Source organism: Lactuca saligna, chromosome 1 (genome assembly GCF_052625555.1).
Source record: "Lactuca saligna cultivar CGN05327 chromosome 1, ASM5262555v1, whole genome shotgun sequence".
In the NCBI taxonomy this organism is placed as follows: Eukaryota; Viridiplantae; Streptophyta; class Magnoliopsida; order Asterales; family Asteraceae; genus Lactuca; species Lactuca saligna.
Window position 1 is genome coordinate 166969599 of NC_136417.1, and position 17464 is coordinate 166987062.

The 17464-nt window shown below is 27.5% G+C and overlaps 3 protein-coding genes across 3 annotated transcripts; all 3 read left to right on the forward strand.

Moving 5' to 3' along the window:
• Positions 1-2273: 2273 nt before the first annotated feature.
• On the forward strand, positions 2274-5183 carry LOC145045937 (squamosa promoter-binding protein 1-like). The gene is made up of 2 exons (XM_078994225.1): positions 2274-2576; positions 4812-5183. Exons 1-2 carry the CDS (start codon positions 2299-2301, stop codon positions 4927-4929), a joined length of 396 nt encoding a protein of 131 aa, XP_078850351.1. The 5' UTR covers positions 2274-2298; the 3' UTR covers positions 4930-5183.
• Positions 5184-8168: 2985 nt separating this feature from the next.
• Positions 8169-11204, forward strand: LOC145045955 (squamosa promoter-binding protein 1-like). The gene is made up of 2 exons (XM_078994248.1): positions 8169-8494; positions 10347-11204. The coding sequence occupies exons 1-2, from the start codon at positions 8184-8186 to the stop codon at positions 10462-10464; spliced, it is 429 nt and encodes a 142-aa protein (XP_078850374.1). The 5' UTR covers positions 8169-8183; the 3' UTR covers positions 10465-11204.
• A 3809-nt stretch (positions 11205-15013) lies between these two features.
• LOC145045964 (squamosa promoter-binding protein 1-like) lies at positions 15014-16613 on the forward strand. Its single transcript, XM_078994255.1, has 2 exons — positions 15014-15349; positions 16246-16613. The coding sequence occupies exons 1-2, from the start codon at positions 15045-15047 to the stop codon at positions 16361-16363; spliced, it is 423 nt and encodes a 140-aa protein (XP_078850381.1). The 5' UTR covers positions 15014-15044; the 3' UTR covers positions 16364-16613.
• Positions 16614-17464: the final 851 nt, after the last annotated feature.

Sequence of the window (17464 nt, forward strand, 5' to 3'; positions counted from 1 at the left end):
AAAGGACACAAGATTCATTTTGTGGCCTTTTTTTTTCCAATTAAATAAAATGTTGTGTAAATAAATAATGTATAAAAAATATTTGAGAAAATTATGAGAGACTTGAGAAATGAAAGGAAATATAAATGAGGACAAATTTGTAAAAGGTTAAACCTATCATTTTTCTCACTAGTTTTTCTTTCAACGGTAAGTTTTAAAAACTTTCATATTTAGATACCAGATTAAGTACATTAAGTAAATATAAAATAATAACAAATAAATAAATAAATATTGATTTCAATTTATGTAAAGATAATAAATATACAAATTTTTCAACATCAGAGAAATGGAATGAATATATAGATACCTCCCGTTTGGTCCTAATTTATGGCAATAAAAAGTGACACAATTTTTCCTTTTAAAAGGTCATGACAAAAACATCATTTTCAATCAGGGCAAATTGGTCCAGTCGCTTGTATATTTTCCGATGGGCATAAAAAGGTTGGAATATGAGATACAATGGTCAATTAAATAGTTTTAGTGGTAGAGTTATTTGTTAACTCTAATATTCTATATGATCAAATAAATAATCTCTTTTTTAATTTGCTTTTTATAATATAACTTTGGTTGTAATTACCTTTTATGGTGTGGTTATAACATCAATTTGCATCAAATGGTTATATGAAAAAATTACCATTGTACTTTTATTAATTTGTATATTTCAACATCCTATTTTTGTTTTTTTTTTTTTTTTTACATTACAACATTGTAAATTGAAAAATCTATCACAATATAGGAAAACAATCTGAATAGAAAGCAAATTTTATAGCAATTGATAGGTTTCTTTAAAGTGTAATGTCTTAACAGGAAATTTAGACATTACAATGCCATAATATGAAAAAAAAAAATTCAAGTGTAATGCCTTGATAAGAAACTCTTTGTAAGTATAATGTGGTAATAAAATGACATGAAAGTAAAATGTTTTAATACATATATGAAATTACCTTGTCATTTCTTGAATTTTTCCACCAATAAAATAGAAAAAAGTATTATTTAAAGAAAGTTAAAACACAAACTAGCTCACTTGTCACAATAGGACGCCAAAAGAAAAAGGAATACAAACATTTATTCTAGTATGAAGATAGTGGAAGACAAAAAAAAAATTGCTCATATGCCAAAAAAAGGATGTTTATGTAGTTCAAAAAAAAGAGAATAATAAAGATATTTATTCTAGGACAATGATAGTGAAAGACTTATCATCAAATTATTCTACCCAAATATAGCAATCACATCAAAATCCAAACACACTTACACTACTATATGGGTATACTAAGAAAATTATATTAAATACAATGTTGTAATAAAAAAAGAATTGAAAGTAGTATGAAATAATACACAAACAAATGAAAATAGTTTACTATTTCATGAAATTTTCCTTTACGAAAATAGGGTTTGTTATTACTTATCGAAACTTAAAACACAAAATAGTTGATTGATGTAGTTTACAAGAAGGAATTTTCATTAATATATTTATGTACGTTTTTCAAATATAATGTCCTAATAAGAAAGAATGTAATGTAAAAGACTATAATTGATTTTTCAAAATTTGTAATAGAAATAAATCAAGTAGTAAACTATCATACACAAATAATTAAAAGTAAGTTGCTATTTCTTGATTTTTATTCCAGTATGATAATAGCATATAATAATATAAGCCATAAATCATTAAACCAATTGTAGCAATGTTCATAAAATACAAAGCAAATTTCACTACAATATCAGACATATAACGTCCTAATAAGAAAAAAATCAATAGTATCATGTTATAACTTTGTGCGGAATTTCAAAGAAGATTGCCTTAACAAGAATGGTTTTTTTTCTAAAAACAACTTTGTAATAGAAAGAAGTAAGTGTAGTATGTTTTAGTACACAAACAAACAAAAGTACATTGCTACTTCTTGAAATTTTCCTGTACAAATAAATAAATATATATATATATATATATATATATATATATATATATATATATATATATATATATATATATATATATATATTGTTGTTTAAATGGAGCTAAACTACAAACAAGCTTAAACGACAAAAAAGATGTCGATATAATTCTTTTTAAAAAAGAAAGAAAAATGCAAACATTTATTCTAGAGCAGAGACAGTGAGAGACTTACCATCAATTATTCCTTCACATGGAATCCGAACATCGGAATCACTTATTCCTATTCCAAAGCTTCACTTTCTTGTTCTCTATATAAAGAGGAAAGGCCTTCTTTCAAGGAAATGGTAAGAAGAAAATCCAAATCCAATATGGATGACAAGTTTACTAACGACATCATGGAAGAATGGGAAATGGATGATGACATGGCATTCATAGATGATGGGCGGAAGAAGGCGACAATGGGTGGAAAGAGGGGTTCCGGTAGTGGTGGGCCCACACAACCGGTTTGCCAGGTGGCAAATTGCACAACCGATATGACAAGATCCAAAGCGTATCACCGGAGGCATAAAGTATGTGAGGCTCATGCAAAGGCTCCGATTGTTGTTATTGGTGGACGTCAACAACGATTTTGTCAGCAATGCAGCAGGTAAACAAACTTTTAACTCTTAATTTGTTGTGTTGTGTTGTTTTCTTTTTTACTTAATGGCCTTAATGGGATAAGCACTTAAAGGGTTGTTTCTTTTTTACTTAATAAATTTACAATGACTTAATGCGTTAAGTGAGAGGAGAAAAGCCCGTTTTACCAATTCAGACACTCCAGTTTGTTGTTTAAATATGTTGATTTCTCGTAATTTTCTGTTTAAAAGTGTTTTAATGCGTTTATTATGCTGCAAATTATTGTATAAACTTGTGAAATACATTAAATAGAATGAAACATTGAGAAGGATATAATGATTATTTACACTTATTTAAATATTTTATTCACTACAAAAAATATAAAATATTTGTTCGTACGTAACTTTATCCGAGTGATAGAATTACATGAAGGTTATTGTTTAAATTTGTTGATTTCTCGCAACTTTTTGTTTCAAAGTGGTTGAATATTTTTGATATGTTGCAAATTTATTGAATAATATTGTTAAATACGTAAATAGAATGAAACGTTGAGAAGGGTGGAATGATTATTTACTATTATTCAAACATTTATTCACTACAAAAAAGATAAAATCTTTGTTCATACGTAACTTTATCCATAACTTTAAGCGATAGAAATACATGAAGTTTATTGTTTAAATTTGTTGATTTCTCACAATTTTTTGTTTCAAAGTGGTTGAATATGTTTGATATGTTGCAAATTTATTGAATAAACTTGTTAAATACGTTAACTAGAATGAAACGTTGAGAAGGCTAAAATGGTTATTTGCTCTCATCCAAACATTTTATTTACTACAAAAAAAAAAAATAGATAAAATCTTGTTCATACGTAATTTTATCAAAGCGATAGAATGCCACAAAGTTTATAATTTAAATGTGTTGATTTCTCGCAATTTTTTGTTTCAAAGTGGTTTAAAAAATTTTATTGAATAAACTTGTTAAATACGTTAAATAGAATGAAACATTGAGAATGGTGGAATGGTTATTTAGTATTATTCAAACATTTATTCACTACAAAAAAAGATAAAATCTTTGTTCATACGTAACTTTATCCATAACTTTAAGCGATAGAAATACATGAAGTTTATTGTTTAAATTTGTTGATTTCTAACAATTTTTATTTCAAAGTGGTTGAATATGTTTGATATGTTGCAAATTTATTAAATAAATTTGTTAAATATGTTAAATAGAATGAAAAGTTGAGAAGGGTAGAATGATTATTTGCTCTCATCCAAACATTTTATTCACTAACAAAAATAAAATAAATAAAAAATAAAAAAAAAAGATAAGATCTTTGTTCATACGTAATTTTATCCAAGCGATAGAATTCCACAAAGTTTATAGTTTAAATGTTTTGATTTCTCGTAATTTTTTGTTTCAAAGTGGTTTAACAAAATTTATTGAATAAACTTGTTAAATGTTAAATAGAATGAAACGTTGAGAATGGTGGAATGGTTATTTAGTATTATTCAAACATTTATTCACTACAAAAAAGATACAATATTTGTTCGTACATAACTTTATCCATAACTTTAAGCGATAGAAATACATGAAGTTTATTGTTTAAATTTGTTAATTTCTCACAATTTTTTATTTCAAAGTGGTTGAATATGTTTGATATGTTGCAAATTTATTAAATAAAGTTGTTAAATACATTAAATAAAATGAAACGTTGAGAATGGTAGAATGATTATTTGCTCTCATCCAAACATTTTATTCACTAACAAAAAAAAAGATAAGATAAGATCTTTGTTCATACGTAATTTTATCCAAGCGATAGAATTCCACAAAGTTTATAGTTTAAATGTGTTGATTTCTTGCAATTTTTTGTTTCAAAGTGGTTTAACTAAATTTATTGAATAAGCTTGTTAAATACGTTAAATAGAATGAAACGTTGAGAATGGTAGAATAGTTATTTGCTCTCATTCAAGCATTTTATTCACCACAAAAATAAATAAATATATAAATAATCTTTGTTCATACATAATTTTCTCCAAGCAATAGTTTAAATTTGTTGATTTCTCACAACTTTTTGTTTCCAAGTGTTTTAATGCAAATTTATTGAATAAACTTGTTAAATACATTAAATATAATGAAACATCGAGAAGGGTAGAAACGGTTATTTGCTGTTACTCAAACATTTTATTCACTACAAAAATCCTTATTCCGTTCATACAAACATGATGAATGAATGGAATGGAATGATTAATTCCAATATGGTTTTCAGGTTTCATGACTTAACGGAATTTGATGATGCGAAAAGGAGTTGTCGCAGGCGATTGGCTGGACATAATGAACGAAGGCGTAAAAGCTCCTACGAATCGTATGGAGAAAGTTCCGGATGATAAATTAATAAATAATAAATAATAAAAAAAGAGATTCTTCAAAAATTCTCCAAGGAAGCATAATCAATTACCAACCTCGTTTCAAATAAGATAATAAATATGTTTAGTAACATGCTCTCTCTCTTCTGTCAGTCCTTCTTTTGGACGATGTTAACTAATTAAGGGTATTTATGTCTTTATCCACTAGAGCTTTATGTATTTTGACGTATAAATTCACTGGATTGCTAATAAATATGGGTTACATGTTTTTATTATCTGGTGTGGGTTAAATGCAAGAAACAGCAACGCACGTTCATTGGTTTGTGAATTAAAAAGAAAACATCTAAAATCAAACATGGTATCTTTAGTAAGAAGACAAAGTTACTTTTAGAGATATATGTTAAGAATGTTATATTGAATGATTGGAAATGAAAGAAACCTCTACTTTATAAAGGAATCTTAACAACCAACAATTAGATTTAATACACAACTAACTAATAAGTTAATAGATCATGAATGACATTAAGGAATTTAGTTGGTTAAAAGAAAAAGATACATATCATAATCTCATACAAGGTCTTGACACTTCATGAAGCTTTCACTGCTATTTCCACCTCTCATTTCATAAAAAAAATGAGCTAAAACTACATGCTTTTCTTTGATCCTACACAACTTTTATAAAATCCTAGTTTCATTTTATACTATGAAAAATCTACCCAATTATAGCAATACCATTGGAATACAAAGAAGTTTTTTTATAATGCTATAATTGGGTAGATTTTCAAATGGACAATATCTTAATGAGAATAAAATTGAAAGTACTGGACTACTAGTTTAGGGAAATCTAAGGATATTGTTATAAAAAAATGGCAACCTACTTTCAATGATTTGTTTATTATATTACATCATACTTCGAATAATCTACCTAATTATTGCAATGTCATCGATAAACAAAGCAATCCTTATTGATAAAATTGGATATATTTTCCAAAGTGTAACATCCTGATTAAACAAAAGAAAAAAAACTAAAGACACAATGCTATAAATGGGTAGATTTCCAAAATATAATTCCCTTCATAATAAAAATACTAGATTGAAAGTACAATGTTGTAATAGGTTGTTGTGTTACACAAATCTACCCATTAAATAAAATGTTATGTAAATAAATAATGTTTAGAAATATTTGATAAATTGATAGCAAACTTTTAGAAAATGTAAGGAAAATATAAATGAGGACAAATTTGTAAAACATTAAAACTGTCATTTCTCTCATTTTACATATCAAGTCTTTCTTTCAGCATTAAGTAAAAAAAAACATTCATATTTAGATAGAAGATTAAGTCACTTAAATAAAAAATAAATTAAATACACGGATTTCAATTTATTTAAAGATAATAAATATACAAAATTTTCAACACCAGTGAAATGGAATGAATATATAGATACCTCATGTTTGGTCCTAATTTATGGCAAGAAAAAGTGACATAGTTTTCCTTTCAACAGGTCATGACAATAACATCATTTTCAGTAAGAGCAAATTGGTTTAGTCACTTTTATATTTTCCGATGGGCATAAAAGGGTTAGAATATGAGGTACAATGGTAAAATAAATAGTTTTGGTAGTAGAGTTAGTTGTTAACTCTAATGTTCTATATGATCAAATAAATATTCTATTTTTAAGCTACTTCTTATAATATACCTTTGCTGCTAATTACCTTTTATGGTGTGCTTGATAACATCCGTTCACATCAAATGGTTATATGAAAAAAAAATTAGCAATGCATTTTTCATTGATTTGTGTATTACAGCATCCTGCTTTTTATTTTACATTACAACATTGTAAATTTAAAAAACTATGAAATTATAGTAAAACCATTCGAATAAAAAGCTAATTTTATAGCAATTGGTAGGGTTTTTTTAAGTATAATATCCTAATAGGAAATTTGAAAAGTACAATGCCATAATATGGTAGTTTTTTTAAAAGTTTAATGTCTTGATAAGAAACTCTTTGAAAGTACAATATGGTATAAAAAGAAAAAAAAAAGTAGAATATTATAATACATATATGAAAGTACATTGCTATTTCTCGAATTTTCCATCAATAAGATAGAATATAGTGTTATTTAAAGGAAGTTAAAACACAAACTAGCTCACTTGTCTCAGTAGGATGCCAAAAGAAAAAGGAACACAAACATTTATTCTAGTATGAAGATAGTGGAAGACACAAAAATAACTCATATGCCAAAAAAAGGATGTTTATGTAGTTCAAAAAAAAAGAGAATAATAAAGATATTTATTCTAGGACAATGATCTTACCATCAAATTATTCTACCCAAATATAGCAATCACATCAAAATCCAAACACACATCCACTGCTATATAGATATACTAAGAAATTTATATTAAATACAGTGTTGTAATAAAAAAAGAATTGAAAGTAGTATGCTATAATACACAAACAAATAAAAGTAGTTAACTATTTCATGCATTTTTCCTTTACAAAAATAGGGTTTGTTATTACTTATAGAAAGTTAAAATACAAAATACCTCATTGATGTAGTTTACAAGAAGGAATTTTCCTTACTATACTTATGTACGTTTTTCAAAATATAATGTCCAAATAAGAATGAATTTAAAGTACAAGACTATAATTGATTTTTCAAAAGTTGTAATAGAAATAAATCAAGTAGTAAACTATCATACACAAATAATTAAAAGTAAGTTGCTATTTCTTGATTTTTATTCCAATATGATAATAGGATATAATAATATAAACCATAAATTATTAAACCAATTGTAGCAATGTCCATAAAATACAAAGAAATTTTCACTACAATATAAGACATATAATGTCTTAATAAGAAAAAATCAATAGTATCATGCTATAGCTCATTTCAAAGCAGAGTACCTTAACAAGAAACTTTTTTTTTTCTAAATACAACTTTGTAATAGAAAAAAGTAGAGTAGTATGCTTTAGTACACAAATAAATAAAGGTACATTGCTACTTGTTGAAATTTCCTTTAAAAATTTAAAATATACTATTGTTTAAATGGAGCTACACTACAAACAAGCTCATACCACAAAATAAGATGTCGATATAATTCTTTTTAAAAAAGAAAGGAAAATACAAACATTTATTCTAGAGCAAAGATAATGAGAGACTTACAATCAGTTATTCCTCCACATGGAATTCGAACATCGAAATCACTTATTCCTATTCCAAAGCTTCACTTTCTTGTTCTCTATATAAAGAGTAAAGACCCTCTTTCAAGGAAATGATAAGAATAAAATCCAAATCCAAATCGAGTATGGATGACAAGTTTACTAACGACATCATGGAAGAATGGGAAATGGATGATGACATGGCATTCGTAGATGATGGGCAGAAGAAGGCGGCAATGGGTGGAAAGAGGGGTTCCGGAAGTGGTGGGCCCACACAACTGGTTTGCCGGGTGGCAAATTGCACAACCGATATGACAAGATCCAAAGCGTATCACCGGAGGCATAAAGTATGTGAGGCTCATGCAAAGGCTCCGATTGTTGTTATTGGTGGACGTCAACAGCGATTCTGTCAGCAATGCAGTAGGTAAACAAACTCTTAACTCTTAATTTGTTGTGTTGTGTTGTTTTCTTTTTTACTTAATGGCCTTATTGGGCCAAGCACTTAAAAGGTTGTTTCTTTTTTACTTAATAAATTTACAATGACTTAATGGGTTAAGTGAGAGTAGAGAAGCTGGTTTTAGTAATTCAGACACCCCGGTTTGTTGTTTAAATTTGTTGATTTCTCGCAATTTTTTGTTTAAATGTGTTTTAATTTGTTTATTATGTTGCAAATTTATTGTATAAACTTCTGAAATACATTAAATACAATAAACATTGAGAATGATAGAATGGTTATTTACTTTTATTTAAACATTTTATTCACTACAAAAAATATAAAATATTTGTTCGTACGTAACTTTATCCCAGTGATAGAATTACATGAAGTTTATTGTTTAAATTTGTTAATTTCTCACAATTTTTTGTTTCAAAGTGGTTGAATATGTTTGATATGTTGCAAATTTATTGAATAAACTTGTTAAATACACTAAATAGAATGAAACTTTGAGAAGGGTAGAATGGTTATTTGCTCTCATCCAAACATTTTATTCACTACAAAAATAAAAATAATAAAATAATAAATAAATAAAAGATAAAATCTTTGTTCATTTATCCAAGCGATAGAATTCCACAAAGTTTATAGTTTAAATGTGTTGATTTCTCGCAATATTTTGTTTCAAGGTGGTTTAACTAAATTTATTGAATAAACTTGTTAAATACGTTAAATAGAATGAAACGTTGAGAAGGGTAGAATGGTTATTTGCTCTCATTCAAACATTTTATTCACCACAAAAATAAATAAATGAATAAATAATCTTTGTTCATACCTAATTTTATCCAAGCAATAGAATTCCACAAAGTTTATAGTTTAAATTTGTTGATTTTTCGCAATTTTTTGTTTCAAAGTGTTTTAATGCAAATTGATTGAATAAACTTGTTAAATACATTAAATAGAATGAAACATTGAGAAGGGTAGAACGGTTATTTGTTGTTACTCAAACATTTTATTCACTACAAAAAATATATGTGTAACTTTACCCAAGTAATAGAATTCCATGAAGTTTGTTGTTTAAATTTGTTGATTTCTCGCAATTTTTTGTTTCAAAGTGGTTATAAATATATTTGATATGCAAATTTATTGTATAAACTTGTTAAATATGTTAAATAAAATGAAATGTTGAGAAGGGTATAATGGTTATTTACTGTTATTCAAACATTTTATTTACTACAAAAAACACATAAAATCTTTGTCCATACTTAACTTTATCCAAGCGATAGAATTCCATGAAATTTATTGTTTAATTTTGTTAATTTCTTGCAATTTTTTGTTTTAAAGTGGTTTAATATGTTTGATATGTTAGCAAATTTATTGTATAAACTTGTTAAAGACGTTAAATAGAATGAAACGTTGAGAAGGGTAGAACAATAATTTATTCTTACTCAAACATTTTATTCACTACGAAAAAGATAAAATATTTGTTCATACGTAACTTTATCCAAAACATATCATTGTCTATTCAGCAACTTTATCCACGCACAAGGCTTCATTGTAAAAAAAATAATAAAAATAATAAAAAATTTGTATTTAATTTTCTCCAGAAAAATGATTTATAAATAATATTTGAAAAAATGACAGCAAACTCGGAGAAATTGAAAGAAAAAGTACATGAGTGAAAATTTGTAAAAAAAAGCTAGGACTTAATGCCTTGATGGGAAACCCCTACTAATATAAGTCGTATATGAGCGTTTCTTTACGCATAATACGAAAATCTTTATTCCATTCCTACAAACATGATGATGGAATGGAATGGAATGACTGATTCCGATATAAATTTCAGGTTTCATGACCTAACGGAATTTGATGATGCGAAAAGGAGTTGTCGCAGGCAATTGGCCGGACATAATGAACGAAGGCGTAAAAGCTCCTACGAATCGTATGGGGAAAGTTCCGGATGATAAATAAATAAATAATAAATTTTTTTAAAAAAAAAAAGCACTCCAAGGAATCATAATAAATCACCAACCTCGTTTCAAATAAGATAAGAGTAAATTACACGAATAGTCACTATGGTTTATGGTAATTTGCGTGTTTGATCCCTAACTTATTTTTTTAACTCGGAATGTCTCTACTGTTTGTTTTTGTTACGCACTTGGTCCCTATCTTACCTACAAAAACTATTTTGCTCTTGATTTTTTAATTTATTTAAATAAACGCACTTCCAACTCCATCCCAATCACATTACCTTACCTACCGCATCATTTTTCCATATATAAATAGTAGTCTTTTTAGGTAGACAATGACCAAACGCATAACAAAAACAAATAATATGGACTTTACAAGTTAAAAATATAAGTTAGGGACCAAGCACACAAATTACCACAAACCATAGGGACCATTCGTGTAATTTACTCATAAGATAATAACTATATTGAATAACATGCTCTCTCTCTCTCTCTCTCTCTCTCTCTCTCTCTCTCTCTCTCTCTCTCTCTCTCTCTCTCTCTCTCTCTCTCTCTCTCTCTCTCTCTCTCTCTCGGTCCTCCTTTTGGACTATGTTAACAAATTAGGGGTATTTGTCTTTATCGACTAGAGCTTTATGTATTTCGGCGTTGTATAAATTCACTGGATTGTTAATAAAGGATATACTGGATTGTTAATAAAGGAAACATGGTTTACATGTTTTTATTATCTAGTGTGGGTTAAATGCAAGAAACAGCAATGAACGTTCATTGGTTTGTGGATTAAAAAAAACATATAAACTCAAACATGGTTTCTTTAGAAAGAAAACAAAGTTACTTTTAGAAATATATACTAAAGAATGTTCTATTGAATGATTGAAAATGAAAGAAACCTCTACTTTATAAAGGAATCTCAACAACCAAGAATTTAGTAGATTTAATACACAACTAACTAATAAGTTAATAGATCATGAATGACATTAAGGAATTTAGTTGGTTATGAGAAAAAGACACATATCATAACCTCATACAAGGTCTTGACACCTGATGAAGCTTTCACTGCTATTTTCCTCTCTCATTTCATAGAGAAAATGAGCTAAAACTACATGCTTTTCATCGATCCTATACAACTTTTATAAAATCTTACTTTCATTTTATACTTTGAAAAATCTACCCAATTATAGCAAATGTCATTGGAATACAGAGCAATTTTCTTTCAAACTGCAATGTCTTGCTCAAAAAAAATTGAAAGTGCAATGCTATAATTAGGTAGATTTCAAATGCACAATATCTTAATGAGAAAAAAAAAATTGAAAATTACAATGTTTTGATAGAAATAAATGATGAAAGAAAGTATGTTGTTGTTTCTTGCATTTATCCCTTGATTGTTTGCAAAGAAAGAGAATAGTGAATAGTAATTGGATTAAAATCCAACACATGACCAAATGGAGTCTTTGATTTCTAAAGTCAACTTGTCCTCCAAAAGAATGAGGTTCATGTTTTAAATTTTCTAGATTCTTGTGCATGCATGCAACTTTTATTTCATTTTATTACATGTCATTTAAATACAAAGCAATTTTATATAATATGAAACGAAAATAAAATTACAATCTTATAATTGTGTAGATTTTAAAAAGTACTAAGCTTTAATTAGAAAAAAGATTGAAGTTACATGTTTTATGTTTTAGTAGAAAGAAATTAGTAGGATGCTATAATACACAAACATATCAAATTAAATTGCTATTTGTTACATTTAACCCTTGTATATTCGGCACCATATGAACTATCAACATAAGAAGTTACTTTGTCATGCAATTTTTAAAGAGTAAATTATACGAATGGTCCCTATGGTTTGGGGTAATTTGCACGTTTGATCCCTAACTTATTTTTTTAACTCGGAAGATCCCTACTGTTTGTTTTTATTGCGCGTTTGGTCCTTGTCTTTCCTAAAAAGACTATTTTGCCCTTGATTTTTTAATTTATTTAAATAAACACATCCCCAATCCCACTTCGACCTCATCTTACCTTACCTTACTAACCCGACCTTATTTAAATAAATTAAAAAATCAAGGGCAAAATAGTCTTTTTAGTTAAGACAGGGTCGAAACGCGCAATAAAAACAAACTGTAGGGACCTTCCAAGTTAAAAAAATAAGTTAGGGACCAAACATACAAATTGACCCAAACCATAGGGACCATTCGTGTAATTTACTCATTTGTAAAAGATTATGAAGATACATGTTATCTGCTCATTTTAATAGTCAGATTCAATTTTTTTACTTGCATATAAAGATGTAATAATCCAACAAGATGCACAAAATTTTGGAACCATAACTATAGAGCATAACTGCATGCTTAAGCATTTGGTACTCCCTTATTTTTCTTATTAAGACATTATAGCATTATACTTCCATTTATTTTTCATATTAAGACATTACACTTTAGCAATTTATAGCAGTTAAAATTGCTTTGTAATTGGATGGTATTACTAAAAAAAAGTAGATTTTTCAAAGTACAATTTTGTTATAGAAAAATGAAAGTAGGATGTTATAACAAACATAAATAAATGAAATTACGTTACTATTTCTTGCATTTATCCCTGAACAAATATTCCTTTAGAGAAGTTAGCCACAAAAAAAAAGGATGGAATTTAAGCCTATCAATCAATACACAATGCCTTCAAGCAATATCTAAATCAGAATCCCTCCCTATAATATATAGATAAATAAATAAAAAAAACTAAAAAAGATGTAAAGATGTTGATGAATAAAAGCAATGTGGAGAAAGTAGGTTGCTATTTCTTGCATTCTCAATCACATATGATCCTGAATAGTTTTGAAGCTACTTTAAAACTAACTATTGCTCTATAAAAGAAAAAAAAATTACAAAAGAGCACAAGCTTCAGTGTGTGGCTTGTTTTTTCCCCATTAAAAATGATGGTTAAATAAATAATGTTTAAAAGTATTTGAGAAAATGATGGGAAATTTGAGAAAATAGAAGGAAAGTATAAATGAGGACAAATTTGTAAAAGGTTAAAACTGTTATTTCTCAGTTTATGTATCAATTAAGCAAAAAAAAACAAAAACCAAGAAAAAGTGACACAGCTTTCCTTTAACAGGTCGAGACAATAATATCATTTTCAATAAGGGCAAATTGGTCCAGTCACTTTTATATTTTACAATCAAATAAATATTCTTTTCACCAACTTTATATAATATACTTGTGGTTATAATCACCTTTTATGTACCACACTAAAATTTGAAATAGACTTTACATTACAACAATGCAAATATAAAAAATCTATCGAATTATAGCAAAACCATCTGAATAAAAAAAAAATAACAATTGGTAGGTTATTCAAAGTATAAGGTCCAAATAGGAAATTCTGAAATTACAATGCCATAATATGGAAGTTTTTTTCAAGTGTAATGCCTTGATAAGAAACTTCTTTGCAAGTATAATGTGGTAATAAAATGACATGAAAGTAGAATGTTATAATACATATATAAAATTACGTTGTCATTTCTTAAATTTTTCCATTAATAAAATAGAATATAGTATTATTTAAAGAAAGTTAAAACACAAACTAGCTCACTTGTCACAGAAGGATGCCAAAAGAAAAAGGAATACAAACATTTATTCTAGTATGAAGATAGTGGAAGACATAAAAAATTGCTCATATGCCAAAAAAAATGTTTATGTAGTTCAAAAAAAAGAGAATAATAAAGATATTTATTCTATGACAATGAATGTGAAAGACTTAACATCAAATTATTCTACCCAAATATAGCAATCACATCAAAATACAAACACATTTCCACTACTAAGAAATTTATATTAAATATAGTGTTGTAATAAAAAGAATTGAAAGTAGTAATGTATAATACACAACCAAATGAAAGTAGTTTACTATTTCTTGAGTTTTTCCTTTATGAAAATAGGATATGTTATTACTTTAAGAAAGTTAAAACACAAAGTAGCTCATTGATGTAGTTTACATGAAGGAATTTTTCATTAGTATAAGAGAGAATTTAAAGTACAAGGCTATAATTGATTTTTCAAAAGTTGTAGAAGAAATAAATCAAGTAATAAACTATCATAAATCATATAAACCAATTGTAGCTTTTTTTCTAAATATAACTTTAGTACACAAATAAAAGAAAAAATGCGTTGCTACTTCATCCTTTATTTTAAAGTAGAGTGCCTTAACAATAAACGTTTTTTTTTTCTAAATACAACTTTGTAATAGAAAGAAGTGGAGTAGTATGCTTTAGTACACAAATAAATGAAAAAGTACATTGCTACTTCTTGAAATTTCCTTTATAAAATTTAAAATATACCATTGTTTAAATGGAGCTACACTACAAACAAGCTCATACGACAAAATAAGATGTCGATATAATTCTTTTTAAAAAAGAAAGAAAAATGCAAACATTTATTCTAGAGCAGAGACAATGAGAGACTTACCATCAATTATTCCTCCACATGGAATCCAAACCTCGGAATCACTTATTCCTATTCCAAAGCTTCACTTTCTTGTTCTCTCTATATAAAGAGTAAATACCCTCTTTCAAGATAATGAGAAGAAGAAAATCCAAATCCAATATGGATGACAAGTTCACAAACGACATCATGGAAGAATGGGAAATGGACGATGACATGGCATTTGTAGATGATGGGCGGAAGACGACGGCAATGGGTGGAAAGAGGGGTTCCGGTAGTGGTGGGCCCACACAACCGGTTTGCCAGGTGGCGAACTGCACAACCGATATGACAAGATCCAAAGCATATCACCGGAGGCATAAAGTATGTGAAGTTCATGCAAAGGCTCCGGTTGTTGTTATTGGTGGACTTCAACAACGATTTTGTCAACAGTGCAGCAGGTAAACAAACTCTTGAGTTGTTGTGTTGTTTTCTTTTTAACTTAATGGACTTAATGGGTTAAGCACTTAAAGGGTTGTTTCTTTTTGACTTAACAAATTTATAATGACTTAATGGGTTAAGTGAGAGAAGTTGGCTTTTATCTATAGAATTCCATGAAGTTTTATTGTTTAAATTTGTTGATTTCTCGTAATTTTTTGTTTCAAAGTGGTTGAATACGTTTGATATGTTGCAAATTTATTGTATAAACTTGTTAAATATGTTAAATAGAATGAACGTTTGAGAAGGGTATAATGGTCATTTACTCTTATTCAAACGTTTTATTCACTATAAAAAATATATAATCTTTGTTCATACGTCCAAGCGATAGAATTCCAGGAAGTTTATTGTTTAAATTTGATGATTTCTCACATTTTTTTGTTTCAAAGTAGCTTACTATGTTTATTATGTTGCAAATTTATTGTATAAACTTGTTACATACGTTAAATAGAATGAAACGTTTGAGAAGGGTATAATGGTCATTTACTCTTATTCAAACGTTTTATTCACTACAAAAAAGACAAAATCTTTGTTCATATGTAACTTTATCCAAGACATCATTTGTCTATTTAACCACTTTATCCACAAAAAAAAAAAAAAAAAAGTGTTTTTAAAAACTATTTAAAAAATGACAACAAAAACGGAAATTGAAGGAAAAAGTACATGAGTGAATATTTGTAAAATAACAAAAAGTTTGGACTTAATGGAAAACCTTTCCTAATATATATTCAATCTGATAAGTTGTATAAGGGTGTTGATGTCTTTACGCATAATACGAAAACTTATTCCATTCCTATTTCCTACATGGAAACCAAACATGATCATGGAATGGAATGACTGATTCCGATGTGTTTTTCAGGTTTCATGACTTAATGGAATTTGATGATGCGAAAAGGAGTTGTCGCAGGCGATTGGCGGGACATAATGAACGAAGGCGTAAAAGCTCCTATGAATCTTATGGAGAAAGTTCCGGATGATGAATAAATTTAAAAAATTAATAAATAAAAAAACAAAGGATAAAAAACTCTCCAAGGAAGCATAATCAATTACCAAACTCGTTTCAAATAAGATAATAACTATATTGAGTAACATGCTCTCTATCTTCTGTCAATCCTATTGGACTATGCTATCTTAAGGGTATTTATGTCTTTATCCACTAGAGCTTTATCTATTTTAAATTCATGGGGTTGCTAATAAAGTAAACATGGCTTACATGTTTTTACATTATCTAGGATGGATTAAATGCAAGAAAGAGCAACATACTTTCATTGGTTTGTTTTTAGCAAGAAGACAAAGATACTTTTAGAGATATATATGCTTTGAATGTTCTATTGATGATTTAAAATGAAAGAGGCCTCTACTTTATAAAGGAATCTCCACAACAAACAATTTAATAGAATCTGTATTAAAATATATAAAAAATGGTTACATGAAGTTGTTAAGTTTTACAACAATATTATTAAGAGTTTATTAAAAGAAATAATCCCAAAATATATGCAATGAGTAGATTTATGAATGATATTAAGGAATTTAGTTAGTTATGAGAAAAAGATACATACCATAATCTCCTACAAGGTCTTGACACCCGATAAAGCTTTCACTTCTATTTTCCCCTCTCATTTCATTAAAAAAAATGAGCTAAAACTACATGCTTTTCATCAATCCTATACAACTTTTATAAAATTCTACTTTCATTTTATACTTTGAAAATTCTACCCAATTATAGCAATGTCATTGGAATACAAAGCAATTTTCATTGATACAATATGAAAAGAAACTGAAAGTACAATGTCATAATTGGGTAAATTTTAAAAAGTATTAAGCTTTAACTAGAAAAAAGATGGAAGTTTTATGTTTTAATAGAAAGAAATGAAAGTAAGATGCTATAATACACAAACATATCAAAGTAATTTACTATTTCTTGCAATTAATCCTTATAATATTGGGCACCATATGAATTATAAAGATAAGAAGTTACTTTCCTATGCATTTCTAAAAGATTATGAAGATAAATGTTCTATGTAATGTTATCTGTTCATTTTAATATTCAGATTCAATTTTTTACTTCCATATAAAGA